At 45.1% G+C, this 17,085-nt stretch overlaps 1 protein-coding gene across 2 annotated transcripts; it reads left to right on the forward strand.

Annotated features, from left to right (window-relative positions):
* The first annotated feature begins 946 nt into the window (after positions 1-946).
* On the forward strand, positions 947-15,008 carry LOC138785759 (perilipin-2-like). Of its 2 annotated transcripts, none has more exons than XM_069962055.1 (9): positions 947-962; positions 1,123-1,168; positions 6,530-6,725; positions 7,373-7,455; positions 7,946-8,198; positions 8,723-8,907; positions 12,322-12,453; positions 13,239-13,529; positions 14,888-15,008. In XM_069962055.1, the coding sequence occupies exons 2-9, from the start codon at positions 1,139-1,141 to the stop codon at positions 14,951-14,953; spliced, it is 1,236 nt and encodes a 411-aa protein (XP_069818156.1). In that variant the 5' UTR covers positions 947-962; positions 1,123-1,138; the 3' UTR covers positions 14,954-15,008. The 2 variants fall into 2 exon arrangements, with proteins under 2 accessions (XP_069818156.1, XP_069818154.1); XM_069962053.1 differs by lacking the exon at positions 947-962 and adding an exon at positions 966-1,044.
* Positions 15,009-17,085: the final 2,077 nt, after the last annotated feature.

Here is a 17,085-nt window from a genome sequence, read left to right on the forward strand (position 1 = left end):
GTCACAGCACCTATCCCTGCAGGACATCACATTACAGCAGTCACAGCCCCTATCCCTGCGGAACATTACATTACAGCAGTCACAGCCCCTATCCCTGCGGAACATCACATTACAGCAGTCACAGCACCTATCCCTGCAGGACATCACATTACAGCAGTCACAGACCCTATCCCTGCAGAACATTACATTACAGCAGTCACAGACCATATCCCTGCAGAACATTACATTACAGCAGTCACAGCCCCTATCCCTGCAGAACATCACATTACAGCAGTCACAGCCCCTATCCCTGCAGAACATCACATTACAGCAGTCACAGACCCTATCCCTGCAGAACATTACATTACAGCAGTCACATCCCCTATCCCTGCAGGACATCACATTACAGCAGTCACAGACCCCTGTCCCTGCAGACCCTGGCATAACAATCAGCTCCCTGTCCCTGCAGGATATTGCATACAAGTACAGACACAGCCCCTGCAGAACATCACAGTACACCCAGTGTGTCATATTCCGCTACACAGACACGTTGGTAAAAGAAATATCTGATAAGCAGCTCAGGTGCTCGGTATAATGTCCATGCTATATATCCATGCTGCCGGCTCCTCTGTGCTGAACATAGCTCCGCCCACAAAACAGGCTGGTCACATGGTCTTGATGCCATCACAGGTACTTCCGGAGCATAAGATTTACCTGTACCTTCCAGGAAGTCTATCCGAATATCAGATTATTTTAACAAATAGCTCTATGTAATGCCACAGCCCGCAGAGATGGCGCCCACATCAGCTGCAATGTCGTACAACAATAAAACATGAACTAATGCTACGCGTCAAATTACAAAGTACAGGCACAGGTCGTCCCATACACAGCCTGGAAGACACGTGACCCCGGCCGCCGCCGCACACCGCCCCTCTCACCAGTCAGCTGACCGCCGGGAAGCCTCTGTGGGCGGCGCTGCTCAGGTGGGCGTGGTTAGCCGCCTATAAGTACGCAGGCGCCCGGAAGCTCATTATATCCTGGAGTTGTTGTGTGAGAAGTCGCAGGGTAGGTGGCGGCTGTGCTGTACGGGAGGAGCGGGGGCTGTCACTGCTTGTGTCTCACCATATGCCTTTCATCTTCTAGGGTCTTACCTATCAATATGGCTGAGATGGTGGAGCAGCAGCAGCAGGTAACTAGGGCGTGTTATGTACTGGGTGATGTGTATATATGGCCCCTATGTGTAATGGGGGGTAGTTCTTTGCTCCCTTCATACACCTCATCTGTATACCCGGACATGTAGTTGTTAGTGGCTCCTGCATCCCTCTGCATGGCGGTATATTCTCAGACTCATTACTTATATTGCAGCCACAAGAAGCCTATCTGCTGCTGTTAGATCTGATCACCATGATGGAGTGCTGTGTTGCTCCAGTGAGTACTGCCTTATGCCCCTCTGTCCTGCCGGATGGTGTGCACCCTGTGCTTTTCCAATGCTCTGTCCTGGTTAGAGATGAGCGAACCGCGAGCATGCTCGGATCGATCCGAACCCGAATGATCAGCATTTGATTAGTGGTGGCTGATGAAGTTGGATAAAGCCCTAAGACTATGTGGAAATCATGGATATAGTCATTGGCTGTATCCATGTTTTCCAGACAACCTTAGAGCTTTATCCAAGTTCAGCAGACCCTGCTAATCAAATGCAGATCGTTCGGATCGACTCGAACCCGGTTTGCTCATCTCTAGTCCTGATATGTTCCTGGGAAACCCATGTAAGCTTCCACCACTACGCACTCAATTATAACTGGACTATCAAGGAGAAACCATGAGATTGTATAAATTCTGGAAGTAGCAAGTGTTGCCAAGTCCTCGTTCACTTGTCCATAGTGCTGTCTGCAATTGTGCACAGCACTTGGACCAATGCTCTTCAATGGCCCAGTTCACACATCTGTATGGGGCTGTGATCTGTTCTGCAAAAAAGGACAAGTCCTAGCACAGACACATGAATGTGGCATGGATATCTATAGGCTATGCGGAGGTCTCTGGATTGCGGACCTGTACAGGCACACATTTGCAGTGCAGTTTGCAATTACTGATTTGCACTACAGATGTGTGAATAGGGTCTTAGAGCTGCAAATGATACTCAAGCACCTAGTGTTAATCTTTCAAGTGATAGCTGGCATTGTTAACCCCTTCATGACCTGGCCTAAATGACAGCACCAATTTTCGTATTTTTATTTTTTCTCGCCTCCTAAAGGCTTGCCTCCATTGTGATGTGGCTCTATTAGAATCAATGGAGCTGAGTTATACGTGGGGAATCTGAGGGTTATACGCAGGAAAGCTGTAGTGTGCACGCACCCTAAGGAAGCCCTTTACTATTTTTACGAGAGCTCTCACTACTCTCTCCGTAATCAGCCCTTGTTGGACTCCCTCATTAAAGCAGAGAATCTGAGAAGAAAGCAGACCTAGGTCCCAGGTTTAAGTCAGTCTATAAGCTGGACCCTGGGTGCTCTGAAGCATGGGATGTGTGCCCCAAGGTTGATTTGGCGGTCGCCAGGCTTTCCAAGAAGTCTGTTGCCCCTCTGACTCCGCTGCTATGAGACAAAATGGACAGGCTGGCAGATGGTTCTCTGAAGCGGGTGAACCTGGGGGCCACCCAGGCTGTCAAGGCTTTTATAGCCTCCGTGTCAGTCAGCAGAGCTCTCAGGGTCTAGCTAAGTCGCCTCACCAAGGACCTTAAGGATGGGGTTTCATTGTAAGGACATTTTTAAGGATGTTACCTCGAAGTTGGCTGCAGAATTTTTTTTTTTTTGAGGATTATCCACTAGACATGATTTGTCTGAATGCCAAGAATATGGCTTAATTCACAGCAGCCGGGAGGGCTATGTGTTGAAAGGAATGGGCAGGTGACATTCCTTCCAAAAACCATCTTTGTTCGCTGCCTTTTGAGGCAGGGATTTTTTTTGGGGCCCCAGTTGACTCCTATCCTTGAGGGCATGAGCACTAAGAAAGGTGTAGCTTTTTTCCCCAGACTCTGGCCTAATCCGAAGACTTTTTCGAAGGCTAACAGCTCAGAGGAGATTTCAGCAAAAGTCGAAACAGAGATCCGGTTTTCAGGACAACTCCTCTTCCTTCAAAAAGAAGCCCTCAGGGGGAGGGTAGAACACATGTCTTCTGATGCCAGTCAGCTGGTGGGGGCCAGACTGGCTTAGTATGCTGCAGTTTTGCTGTCATACCTCATCGGACTCCTGGGTTAAGTCTGACACCAAGGGGTATGCTGTGGAGCTAGCCAGTATTCCACCCCACACCTTTTTTCGCAATCACTGCAACCCTAAAGTTGTAGGCCTCATCCAAGAGTTTCTACAGAAAGGGGCTTTGAAAGAAGTCCCCTTTCATCAAAGAGGGCACGGCGTATACTCTTAGGTGCACGCCGTGCCAAAAAAAGTAGGCACCTGGAGGCTAGTCGTCAATCTCACATTTCTGAACACCTTTCTTGTGAAAAAGCACTTCAAAATGGAATCCATCAGGTCCATCTTCTCAGTCCTGCAGCAAGGAGACTGTGGTGACCTTGGATCTCAAGGACTCCTATCTGCAGATACCTGTCCTCAGAGGACATTGGAGATTTCTCAGTCGTCTCTTCAGGAGGTCACACGGCACACTACCAGTTTACTTGTCTCCCATTCGGCCTTTCATCAGCTCCACGGTCTTTATGAAAATTGCAGTCATCCTAGCAGCCCATGTCAGGATTCGGTGAGTCTACATTATACTATACTTTGACAATTGGCTGATCAAAGCCTCATCTCAGGAGAAGCTGTGTCATCTTCAGTTGACTCTGGAAACCCTCAAGATCCATGGGTTTGTCAATCGGCAAAAGTCCTGCCTAGTTCCCTCAAATCTGCAAGTTCCTGGGTTTTTCCATTTACTCCAGTTCCATGAGACTGTTCCTGTCCTCAGAGGACCAAGCGCTTAGTGACCAGAAGTATCCTTTACTTTTGGGACTGGAGGTGGCAGTCCACTCTGCCATGAGCGTTCTAGGGCTCATGACGTCATCACTGGATGCTGGGCCAGGGCTCACCTCAGGCCCTTGCAGCACGACATTCTTGCCCAGTGGAACAAGAAGCCTTGGGGCTGGACAGGATCATGAGTTTGTCACCTGCCGCGAGGGCAGATCTCGATTGGTGTCTCGAGCCAGGCAAGGTTTCAGTGGGAAAATCCCTGTTCAGCCCCCCTTGTCTGGTTCTGACCACGGATGCATCAGCAATCGGAAGGGGGCCCCCTTGGAGTGCAAGTGGGTCCAGAGAATGTGGTCCAGCCAGGAGGCCTCCTTCTTGTCCAACCGCAGGGAGCTGTGGGTGATTTGCCTAGACCTGTCATTTTCTCCCTCTGGTCCATCACAAAGTGTTCTTGTCCGGTTGGACAACCTTGCTGCAGTGTTCTATGTGAACAAACAGGGGGGAACGAGGTCCCCTCAGCTGGTGGAGGAGTGCAGTCTTATGGTGTGGGCAGAGAAGAATCTACTCTACCTTCACGCGATCCATATCAGAGGCTCTCAACCTACAAGCAGATCTCCTGAGCAGCTGAATCCTGCAAAGTGGAGCCTACACCTAGATATATTCGCTTAGTTGGTTTCCCGATTTTGAATAGGCAAATGCTCATCCATACCCGGAGAGACTGAGGTTGTCAGCCTGGCTGCTAGTCATGCAAATTCTGTCAGCTGCACACAGACCTGGGACAGTCAAGGTTTACAACCGAGTAACCAGGAAGGTGTGTTTTTTTTTTTTTTTTTTTTTTTTTTTTTTTGAAACTTGTACGACTTATCTTCGCCAAACATTTCTCATGTATTTATAGTCAGTTCCTGGCTTTGGCTTCAAAGATCTGTCAGATCTCTGTAACTGCACCATTTAGAGTCCAATTCTCAGCCATCGATTCTCACTTTGCGGGGGCCTTTTCTAACACCCTCTGGTGGGGAACTTCTTCAGAGCCATCAAGAACCTTCGTCCTATCAAGAATCCCTTGCCTTCATGGGACCTACCCGTGGTTCTGGAAGCTCTTTCCTTATCTGCGTATTATGTACCTCTGTACTGTATGCATAGAAAAAAAGCGCTGCAGAATCTGTTGGCGCTATACAAATAAATTTATTATTATTATTATTTTATTATTTTATTATTTTTATCTCCATTCGAGCCACTGTCCTCATCCGACATTAAATGTTTCGTGGAAAACTTTACCTTGTGGCCATCACATCGGCAAAGAGTGGGCAAGATACAGGCCTTCTTGACTGAACATCCCTTCCTGAGACTCATGCAGGACTGTTTGAGTCTTCAAATGAGACCCTCCTTCCTTCCCAAGGTAGCCTCAATATCTAATTAATCAGGAGGTCTTCCTGCCAGACTTTTATCCTGATCCACAAGGTGACACTCAGGCAAACTCCATACTCTGGATGTTAAGCGTGCAGTCCTGTTATATAGAAAAAACTAAGGACTTTAGAGTCTGACACCTTTTGTTCCTGCAATACGTGGGTCCCAACAAAGGGAAGCAAGCTACCATTGTTCAGTGCTACTCCTCTTTAGGCCTCACTCATCTGGATGGAATCAGAGCGCATTCAACCAGGTTGACTTCCACACCTTGGGCAGAATTGGCTCAGTTCTTTTTTTTTTTTTTTTTTTTTTTTTTTTTTTTTTAATTAGACCAAATATGTAGAGCGGCAGCATGGTCTTCTCCAGTCACCTTTATCAACCACTATAGGCTTGATGGCCATCCTAACAGAGGCGTCCTTTGGCAGGAGTGTGCTGGGTTTGGCGTCTTCTTAAATGCCGCCCCCCCCCCCCGTTTGCACTGCTGATTATATCCCTCTGTGCTGGCGCAGGGACACTTGGAAAGTAAAAATTTTCTTACCGAAATCTCTCCTTTCCATGAGTCCCAAGGAAGCAGAAGTTGCCCACCCTCATTAAATACTATTGCTGCATACCTCACACCTGCTGTATCTCTGGTGATTGACACAGCCATTGGGGGCGGAAGCCTTGGTAATTGTTCTTAATTGGTTTTTAATAGTTTTGTCTCTTACTATCCTGTTGGTTCTTAGTAGAAGTAAAGAAACTGATTTTAACTCTGTTGTGCTCCCTTGGGACTCATGGGAAAAAATAAATTTCAGTAAGAATATGAACTATCCTCCTCGGTAATGTGTCCCTCTTTTTTGTGGCCAGGCTACACATTTCTTGTAGTACTGTAAGTAGTCTGTGCAACCTACAGCATCACTGGTTTTGCATCCCATCAAGCATCTAAGATGTCATTGGTTGGGGAGTTGCAGTAGATCTCAATTTGTGTGCATTCAGTGTGGGAACATTCCTAATTGCTGGCATGTCGAGGTGTGTAAATACAAAAGCTTCTGTATAAGGAATACATTTTGCACTAGTAACTGAAATGATCTGTTTTGTGTTGGGTTTTTGGGTAACTCTTCCGTCATTATCAAAGTAGTTCTTCTCCCGAAGGAGAAAGGCTTGCTCTACAGTAGTGTCACACTTCTAATTTTGATAGAAATTTTTTTTTTTTCCTTTAGAATGTGGTGGTGAGGCTGATGAACCTCCCGCTGGTGAGCTCAACGTATGATCTGGTGTCTTCTGCCTATGTGAGCACCAAAGACAACCATCCCTACCTGAAGTCTGTGTGTGACGTTGCGGAGAAGAGTGTGAAAACCATCACTTCTGTGGCTCTGACCAGTGCCATGCCAATCCTACAGAAACTTGAGCCTCAAAGTAAGTTAACAGGACAGTTTAAGCATGTTTAGTCTTCAGATGTTTTCCATGCTCTGTAAATGTAGGTTGCATTGTGTTGGCCAGTTATCGGAGGGGGATAGAAAGCTATGTTTAGTACAAGCAGTTTTTTGTTATGGAAAGGTTATAAGTAGCGTTGAGTGGAGAAGCCAAACTGTTTAGGTTTGGAGAACACTGCTGACTGCTTAGCATTGGACTCCCAGTGGCTGCAGAAGTTGGATGCAGCCCTAGGGAGTCTCATGTTCTCCAGGCTGTTCTGCAGCTGTAGGGAGTTAAATGCTGAGCTTTCAGAGCATGTTGCAAAAACATCCCCACGCAATTTTTAAAAAATGCCTTGGCATCCACACTTAACCCTTAACTTAACTTTCAGGACTAACTTTCAGCAGCGAAGTCCATGTTCAGGTAAAAACGTTGACCTGAAAAATGCCAGTGTGTGTCAAAATGCCAAAAAAGCCATATGTTGCATTGGCATTTTCTCCCCCCCCCCTTGCCATCAAACACCAAAGAGAAGATGTAAGTGCACCCTCAATGTCATGCTACACAATCTAGTATGACTCACCAGGAACTCTGACAGCTTGCTGTGTACTAATATGTATCACTTTATCAGGAACTTTATAACTTCTTTCTAGTTGCTATTGCTAATAACATTGCCTGCGTTGGATTGGATAAGATTGAAGAGAAGCTGCCCATTCTTTATCAGCCCTCTGAAAAGGTAAGATATGAAATCATGCACTTTTACAGTGGTACCTTGGCTTAAAGGGGTTATCCAGCATTACAAAAATGGCCCTTTTTCCCCCACTCTTGTCTCCAGGTAAGGTGTGGTTTGCAATTTAAGCTCAATTTACTTCAATGGAGCTGAGATTCAAGCCAAACCCAATAGTGAGACAAGACTCGGTTGTAACTTGGTTTAAGAGCTCCCTGTACTGGGTGGCAGGGGGAGTGGGGGAGGGGCATGGTCTGCATAGCACTGTACTCTCACCCAGGCAGTCTCGCTCGCCTTCCAAATCACTACATAAGATTAGTCTGCAAATGTGGAGCTTGGCTTCAGGGTGGAATGTATTCAGTATCCAAGCATCTGTCCTTCTCTTCACCCCCCCCCCCCCGCTGTAAATCATGTAACAAAAGTAAAATTTTTGCTGTTGTGGTGAGTCCCTAATTTTCTTACCTGCTCTATTTTTATTTACTTATTTTTTTTTCTTTAGGTTGTGGCTAATGCCTCAGAAGCAGTAGTTGGTGCCAAGGATGCTGTGATTCAGAGTATTACAGGTGTAGTTGGTAGAACAAAGGGAGCTGTGCAGGATAGTGTGGAGATGACTAGGGCTGCTGTAAATGGCAGCATTAACACTGTTCTGGGAAGCAGTGTAGTGAAGAGTGTAAGCAACCATGTGGACACTGCGCTGACAAAATCTGAGACTCTTCTGGAACAATACTTGCCTCCTACTGATGAAGAATTGGGTAAGCCAAAACCTTCCCATCTACAGGAACTAAGCTTTGCTTTTAAATTATGGTCTCGGCAGCATACTTTAGGAAATGTCATGCAAAAATCACCTGGATTCTGTTAAACATTTTTCATATCTTTTTACAATCCTGAAATCTTGCAGTTTGCATTCTGACCACTAAAGCTAAGCTGTGACCTCCTGTTGTGTACAGATAAACTACAGCAGTGTATTCCTTATAACCAGAACTACAGTAATAGACATCTGTTTAGATAAGGCATCTCTTCACAAAAGCTCACACCCCCCCCCCCCCCCCCCCCCCCCCACCATAGAATGACCTGTGCACAGGTCAGAGCATGCCCAGAAACCTAATGTACCAAAACTAGAGGTTAACTTAGCTGTTAATATAGTGTTAGAAGCATAGGAATTCACCCCTATCTTTATGGATTAATAACCACTTTATTGCTAAATAAAAGCTTATATATATAATTTTTTTTTTTTTTGAAGAATTTAAGTAGACATAATGAATTTCTTTCAATTTAGCTAAGGAAGCATCTACAACAGAAGGCTTTGAATTGTCCAAAGACAAACCCAGTTATTATGTTCGCCTGGGATCCCTCTCTACGAAGGCCCGCAAACGTGCCTATCAACAAGCTTTGACCCGGGTGAAGGATGCAAAGTGCAGAAGTCAGGAAGCCATCGCTCAGCTCCAGACCACAGTTGACCTGGTTAGTAACTTACATAAGTGATCTGTCATAAAATAGTTGTATAACACATCTAATATGCAATGTAGCAATCAAAATTATTAGTAATCTCAGTAGGAAATGCATACTATATCTTGTACAGATGGCATGCTTAAGGCAATATAACTTTCTATAAACCATATAATATAACTTCCCATCTGAGCTTAAAGCTAATGTACAATCTGGTACATTGCTTTGTTTGAGTAGACCAGTGCAGGGATGCCAGTACCGCGGTCCTGTTCTTGAGCTCCGACCAGGTTCCTGCGCACGACTATTCCTGGGCACCGGCCTGGCCTGAAGCACTTGAGGACAGCCTGCCTGGCCCCAGTGTGTCAACCCCTCCCCCTCAGTGCCCGCCTCCAGTGCTTGAGGCTGGGCAGACACTGAGAATCAGGCCGCAGGCCAAAAAAGACTGGCACTGGCATTCTGGCACCAGTCTATTTGGGGGGGGGAGGAGAAACTTAAAGCAAAAGTACCTTAAGTACACTGCTTTAAGGATGGGGGATAACAAACTGAGAGGACCACCCCCCCCCCCCCTTCCCCAAACTGACACATTAGTTTTATGGGGTCGTTGAGCTCAGAAGTGCTTGGTGACGTCATAGAGAATTAACAGAGCAGGATAATGCTGCGTTTACACGTAACGATTATCGTGCGAATTTGCGCGATAACTGTCGAATTGGAACGATAATCGTACGTGTAAACGCAGTGAACGATTGAACGACGCACGATAAATCGTACATCGTGATCTTTCATCAGGTCAGCAAATCGTCCATCGTACGCAAAAAATTCACAAATCGTTCCGTGTGAACAGTCGTTCGCCGATTTAACCAATGTGTGAGATCGGCTTAAACGATCGCAGTGCGAATTTTCGTACGATACATCGTACCGTCTAAACGCTGATCGTTATAAAAAAAAAATCGTAAATCCGACATCGCTAATCGTACGATCGGGCCAATAATCGTTAAGTGTAAACGCAGCATAACCAGCTCAGATAAGAATACCCCTTTTAAAGGAGGGACTAAATTGGCTTGTTTCCAACAATGAAGATGGCTATTGCTCACCATCTCCCTGAAAGTTTACCTTATCTGCCCACACTTCAGATTGTTCTCTATGAAGAGGGGAGGGGTGGAGGGAGATGAGGCACCAAAACAGGAGAACAGTTAGTTTACAGCTACATCACCAGGCTATCTCCTGAGGTCAGAGGTCAGCGCTGAATAACAGTTTTTACACAGTTCCAGCTGTGTAATCCTTTGTTTTCCTCCCCCTCCACTCTTCTTAGAACAGACAGGGCCCGACTGATGTAAGAGTAGAGATTTCCTGATTCTGAGCAGTGGATGACAGAAAGGAAAGGAGGGGAAGGACCTGGGGAAAGACATTTTGAATTCAGATAATGGCATATTTGCCTAATAAACCCAATTACAAATTTTTTTTTTAATCGCCTGGACTATTGATTTCTGCAAAAATGAAACTACAGTGACACTTTACCTTAGTCACACCTGTGTATGGGACTTCTATTCTAGTGCTCTGTCATAGGAGTAGATGACACTGTTGGATACAAATAGACCCTATTGACTGTTTCTAGTATTTCGGCAGACAATGGCAGTGCAAACAGCACGGTCTTGTCCAGGACCCTTGTTAAAATCTGATGCTTGGATAAGTTAAAGTATCATGGAGCTATAACTGTATAAAATGGTTTAAAAATGTGCTGATAGGGCTGGGCGGTATACCGCAAAAATACCGATACCGTCACTGGCGTCAGTTAACCGACCTCAACTTTGCCAGGACGGTATCTGTGGTATTTTTCCTCCCCTCACCTGGCGGCCGTTAGCTCTGCTCCCCTCAGGCTTCCTCACGTCCCTCTTCCTCCTCCGCTGCCTGGCCTGGGTAAAACTATTCTGCTGTCTGGGGGGGGGTGCGCCATGTGTGACGCTCGGCTCAAGACACTGATAACAGTCCAGCTGGGGGTAAGAAAGAAGGCTGGAGATGTGACAGGCTGTTTCCAGGTAGCAGCTCCCCCTCCAGTGTGTGATCATCGCTGCTGCCGGACGGCTCTGGAAGCTGCACTCACAGCGAGCCGTGGCCCCCCCCCTCTCCCTCATACAGTGGCTGCAGGGGGTCAGGTATAGGTCAGCACATCCTCCCTCCACCGGGCACCGCACTCTGTCCCGTGCAGGAATCCTCAGTGCCCTGTTATCATTTGTCAGTGTTGGAAGCAGGCATGCGTTACGCTCTGCCCGGTACACTGACAGCAGATATATGTGACAGGGAGGATTCCTGTGTGGGAGAGAGTGGTGCCTGGGGGAGCAAGGAGGTGCCGACCCCAATTGTATGTGCGGGAGGGGGGAGGGGTCAGGGCAAAACAGCAGGTAAAATAGATTGAAATAAGAGAGATTATAGATGGATATAGATTATATCATCTATCTCCTATCTTAGATAGAGGTTGATCGATAGATGGCTATAGCAAACAATATAGGCAGCACTGTGGGTGCCAGCAGACAAATCCTAGACCTTGGATCAAATCAGCTAGGAAAAAATTTTATTCCATAAAATGATGTGCAGCAAACTTCATAAGTAAACCACAGGGTTTTGGCGTCTTGAAGTGCCACTTGAAAATGGCATAGACGCCGAAACATCGTGTTTCAAATGGGTGTGGTTTTCAAAAGGGGGCGTGTCATAATTATCGCTCACTTTATCGTTACCGCGGCAATATGTACGATAAACCGCGATAATTTAGGCCATTATCGCCCAGCCCTATGCTCTGATCTTTAAGACCATTTTTGGCCTGGTCGAGAGTTAGGCCATACAACGGTGGAACAGCAGTTCAACGCTACCAACAGCCGTTGTTAATCATTGATTCCAAGCGTAGGGAGCATTAAACGGCCATTAACAGTGGAACAACTTTGTACAGCGTGTGAACATAGCCTCAAATTGAAACTGAAAGTGCAGATAGGAGTCTATTCATTCTGCCAGTTTCCTGTTGACCACATGGAATTTACCTTCCACCCTGCTCTATGACCGTATCAATGTTCCTGACACTGTTAGCCCAAGGATTCAGAAGGGTGAAGGGAACGTACGCGCTTTCTGTGTGACAGGAAATGGGGAAACAGACAGCATGGGTATATGCATATCCATGCTGTCAGTTTCCCTTTGAGGGCTGCCATGTTTGCTGTGGAATTTGTCTAGCCATTTAATTGTTTCATATTCTCAAGTCCACAGCAAATGCGGTACATGTGACTGTACCCTAAAGTTGTTTGAAATGAGTAACTAAACACTTCTGTGCTATAATTTCTATGGAATAAAACCTGGACCACATCTGTATGTATATGTATTGCATATAAATACCTGTCTTATACTGTCTTTTCTATGAGCACAATCTGAAGTGTAATGTTTGTTTTTTAGATTGAGTATGCAAGAAAGAACATGAATGATGCCAACCAGAAAATCCATAATGCCCAGGAGAAGATATACAACAAATGGGTGGAGTGGACAAAAGGCACAGAACAAAATCCTTGTGGTGAAACTGATTGTGAGGTAATTACTATTGCTATAGTGTGTTAAAGAGACACTATCATGAGACAACTCCTGACATGTAAAGTTTTGGTCAATTGGTCTGATTAGAAGACCTCACTTAGTATGTTCTCTCTGTCACTTACCCCTTGCCGCATGAGGACGTACAGTTACACCGTCATGGTGGGGGAAGTTCAGAGGGGGGGGTTGCTTGGTGACCCCGCTCTGAACCGCCGCAGTCCCGGATGCTATCTGTAGCCTGGGACCGTGGCAATTAGCGGGAGCGGTCCGATTGCCGTGCCCGCTAATTAGCCTTTTAAATGCAGCTGTCAAAGCTGACGGCTGCATTTAAAATGCTCCTTTGCAGCTTCCCTGGTGTCTAGTGGGGAGGATCGCCGGACCCCCCCCCCCCCCCACCACTACGTGGTCGTGGAGGAGTGATCCCCAAATCTGGAGCTGGCCGAGGTCTGCGCTGTAATGGCGCTGATCCCCGGCTTGGCATTCTATTTTCGGCTGCAGTAGCCAAAAGCAATAGACTGCCTATCTCCTCGATCTATGCAGTATTATACTGCATAGATCTGTATGAGAGATCAGTGTGGCTATACTAGAAGTCCCCCAGGGGGGCTTCTAGTATGTGTGAGGACCCTGCTGGAGTGCAGTAGTCTCCTTGCTGATTCTACTATTAAAGACATTAGTCTTTAATAGGTCAGGGCTGAGTCAGGGCTGAGTTTTGTTTAATGACAGGTACGTTTTAAGCACTGTCTGTATACTGGAAAGATCTTTAATGTAATGTAAATTCCCCTCTACAGCAAATTGAATCCCGCACTTTGACTATTGCCCGAAATCTCACTCAGCAACTGCAAACTACATGTCTTTTTCTGGTCGCAAGTGTTCGAGGTCTTCCACAAAACATTCAGAACAAAGCTCACAGTGTTAGTGCCATGGCTGGAGATATCTATCAAAACTTCCGTTCTGCCTCTTCTTTCAAAGAAATTTCTGACAGCATCTTAAACACCACTAAAGACCAGTTCACAAAAATGAAGGATTCTATGGATGATCTGATGGACTACTTTGTAAACAACACTCCACTAAATTGGCTGGTAGGTCCCTTTTACCCACAATTGGCTAGTAGCCAACAAGGGGAACAAGATGTTGATGGGGGAGACTCTATCAGAAAAGAGGACTGAAAAGAGAACCTGCTTCAGTTAAAGAAGCAACTCTGCACACAACTCTGCACGTAAATGGGGCTAACTACATAATTTACTATTACATTTTGCACCTTAACCAGAGGGACAGTGAGGGTTGCAGTGGGCCACATGAGAGCTGTGAAAGTACCTTAACGTTGGATTTTGTCGTACTCTTGGGGGAAGGGGGTTGTTCACGAATCTTGCCCACGTGTAACTTGAATCACTGATACCTGTGAACCCCTCTATGTACATTGTTTACTGTTCTCTTTGCACTTTTGTACTAATAAAAAATACCTGCATTGACCCGCCTGTTATAGATCTGTGTACATACAGCTCTAACTTGCACATATTATGGTTTCTGAGAATTTCATGAAGTGATCCTATAGTAAGACTAATCAGTATAATTTGTGGGTACTAGTAACTAACCCCTGTGCATATTTGCATGTCTTCTGATCATCCATGTGCTATTGACAAGAATACTGAAGGGCTTGTTAAGACTTGTATAAACTGAAAATTTAGAGTGTATGTTGCTTTAGCAAGAAGCGAAAGGTGGAATGTTCATTTAGGTTTGGTGGCTGATTAAAATATAAAAGCATTAGGTTCATGTTATGTTGCATAGCAGTTGGTAACTGCATCACTTCAATAGTTGTTGGATTTCATTTCACTATTGGAAATTGCATTGCATTCTGGTCTTGTGTCTTCAAACCTTTTTGCTCTTTGCATCAAACTGGTTTCCAACTTTACAATCCATTACAGGAATAAGTAGCCCCTCTCCTGTCTTGTAAATGTCCTACCTGCCCTTTGGGCCGCCACCTGGGTAATTTTTCCTATATCTGTCATATGTCAAGGAAGATCTTGTCTAAAATTCACCTTAGTAATGGCTTCCTTTTAACCATACATGCTATTGCTTTTAGTTGGGTATATCTGATTGTAAGAACTGATGTGCTGTTCAAATCAAATGTGAAGAGAATGAAGTTAAGCTATGTAGAGGTGTAGAAGACTTGGAACACTTCCTGTGGGGATTTAATGGTAAAAAGCTGCACTAATGCACAGAATAAGTGCTTTAAAAGTGAAAAATGTGCTGTCCTGCGGGTTATGCTGCAGAAGTCTTAATACACAACCTATCTGATCTTTTATACAGTCCAGTGTTTTGGATGGCAGTGGGTGCTCTATCCTTGTATAGCTATCTTAATCTGTTTAACCAGATACTCATGGTCTTGTTTTTTCTTCTGCTTGACAATGGCAAAAATAAAACCCTTGTCTTTTGCTAGGTACCAGACTTCAGCATCAATGACCTTGCTTCAGAAACTAATGGCAACCTAGGTGAAGAGGAATAACTGGAAGATTTCTCCAGAGCTAATGGCTGCGTAATAAACAGAATAAGTTAAAATATTGATGTGGTGTTGTAAATCACTTTGCTCTTCAGCCAACATAGGCACCTGTCTGAGACCTTCACGTGATGTTCGTATAATAGATGCATAATGAAAGTGGTGTTAAAATGATTCTTTCTATAAATCTAGTTAATATTTTCTTAACTGTAGTTAAAGGGGTTGTCTAGCATAAAAAATTGATGTTTCAGGGACAAACCAGTGCTGTATATCTGTCCTGCTCAGCCACAGCTGCTAGGCCAACCTTTGCTGTCATCTTTTTCACATCTGTTGAAAGGCAGCTGAGAATAGACCGCACTATATTTTGGCCCAGATTTATCAATCTTCCAAAAGTTTTCAGATCCTAACGCAATTGGTTGTATGGAAAAGCAGTGTAGCCACTATGTTATCTTAAACTTTGTTTGCTACCATAAACTCTTTCTCACTACTAAAAGCTCTGTTATGGCAGATTGTTTTCTTATACTCCTGTATTTAGTATCCAATATTAAAGAATCTTTCACAGCAAATCTTATTTCATGTGTCTATTTCCCCAGCCTTTGCAACAACCCAGATATTTTTATATTCGGTTAATTTATTGAATTTGACAGCTTAATAAGGATAGAGCTCTGGTCTTTCGGGAGCCCACAGTATGATGCAGTTGAGTGTTCACAGGGACGTGCTTGGTCTGTTAAATGTGGCCAGCATGTGAACTGTGTTTCACAGGCAGCTTACACTTGCTGTGTTCTGTCTAAGGCTGCATTCCCGTGTTCCGTGTTTCTCACAAAACAAGGACGTGGAGTGCATGTAATGGATTCTTCCCTGCTCAGGCAGCATCTCTACTTAGATGCAGGGGAACTGTACAGATATGCGCTGCGCTGTAATTAATTAGCCGGGTGTCGCATATCTGTACAGTTCCCCCGCTCTCAGCATCTAATTACCGATGCTGCCTGGGTGGGGGAGAGTTCCTTACAGGTATTCCATGTCCGTGTTCAGTTAGCAACATGGAAATGCAGCCTAGTTGCTATGTGCACACTTTGGAAAAACATGGAATCACCGCAGTCCGCTAGCAGGCATGCCCCTAGCAACCAATCAGATTCCACTTTCCATTCCTTAGACTGTGCTGCCTACGGACTGCAGGAAATAAAATGTTATACTTCCTGATTGTCCTATGGCAGCACACTCATAGGACATGACAAGCAAGAAGGAAAAAAATGGAGGGACTAAATTGAAACTGTTCCAAGCATGTTCAAGCTAAAAGCTGATCTGTCCTGAAGAAGCGACATCCAACTGATAATGCATTATGAAGGTGGATGATGACGACCAGGTTGCGGCCTTGCATATTTGGTCTAATGGTATGTGACATCTCTCCGCCCAAGAGATTGCTGTAGAGAGAGTTGAGTGTGCCCTTTATGGACAGAGGTGATTGAAGTCCTTCCAAGGATTAGTAGAACTTTGATATCCTTTATCCATAGGGCTAAGGAAGATTTTCTCCCTTTTGCCCCCCCGGAACTGGGCGAACAATGCTTTGGTTTTCCTGAATGATACGGTCTTCTCTATTCTATGTAACAAGAGATGGATCTTTTCACATCCAGCAGCTGTAATTTCTCATTTTGCGAAGAATTGACTACAGGTAAGAAACCTGGCATTGTAAGAAAAACAAGTGAGTCTTGCAGAATCCGCAGATAAGGTTCCTTGGCTGATAGGGCATGCAGCTCACTAATTCTTCTGGCTGACAGCAGAGCTATAAGGGAAGAGTTTTCCACGAAAGCCACTTTAAATTAGAAGAATCCAATGGTTTGATCAGGTCTTCAGACAACTTTTTTAACACCACGGACAAATCCCAAAGACACAGGGTTGTGGAATGTAGCTCTTTGTTTTTCCACTGCTCTGAAGAAACGGGAGATATCTGAACTCTAGTAAAGATTCCATCCAGATGAGCGTTGACTGCGGTTAAATGCACTTTAAGAGTGTTCAGCTTCAGGCCTTTCTGAAGTCCTTCTTGAAGAATTAAGAAATTTCCTCAGCAGACCCCCTTATTAGTGATGCACCATGCAGAATAAATCCCCCAGACTATTACTGTACTGGCTTTCCTTGATATCAAA

This window comes from Dendropsophus ebraccatus, chromosome 3, assembly GCF_027789765.1.
Source record: "Dendropsophus ebraccatus isolate aDenEbr1 chromosome 3, aDenEbr1.pat, whole genome shotgun sequence".
NCBI lineage: Eukaryota > Metazoa > Chordata > Amphibia > Anura > Hylidae > Dendropsophus > Dendropsophus ebraccatus.

Excerpts from the sequence above, each read along its gene's own strand:
- LOC138785759 (XM_069962055.1), top strand. The coding sequence starts at position 1,139 with ATGGCTGAGATGGTGGAGCAGCAGCAGCAG. Across the intron at positions 7,456-7,945 it reads TTTATCAGCCCTCTGAAAAG|GTTGTGGCTAATGCCTCAGA; the intron begins GTAAGATATGAA and ends TTTTTTCTTTAG. Across the intron at positions 13,530-14,887 it reads ACACTCCACTAAATTGGCTG|GTACCAGACTTCAGCATCAA; the intron begins GTAGGTCCCTTT and ends GTCTTTTGCTAG.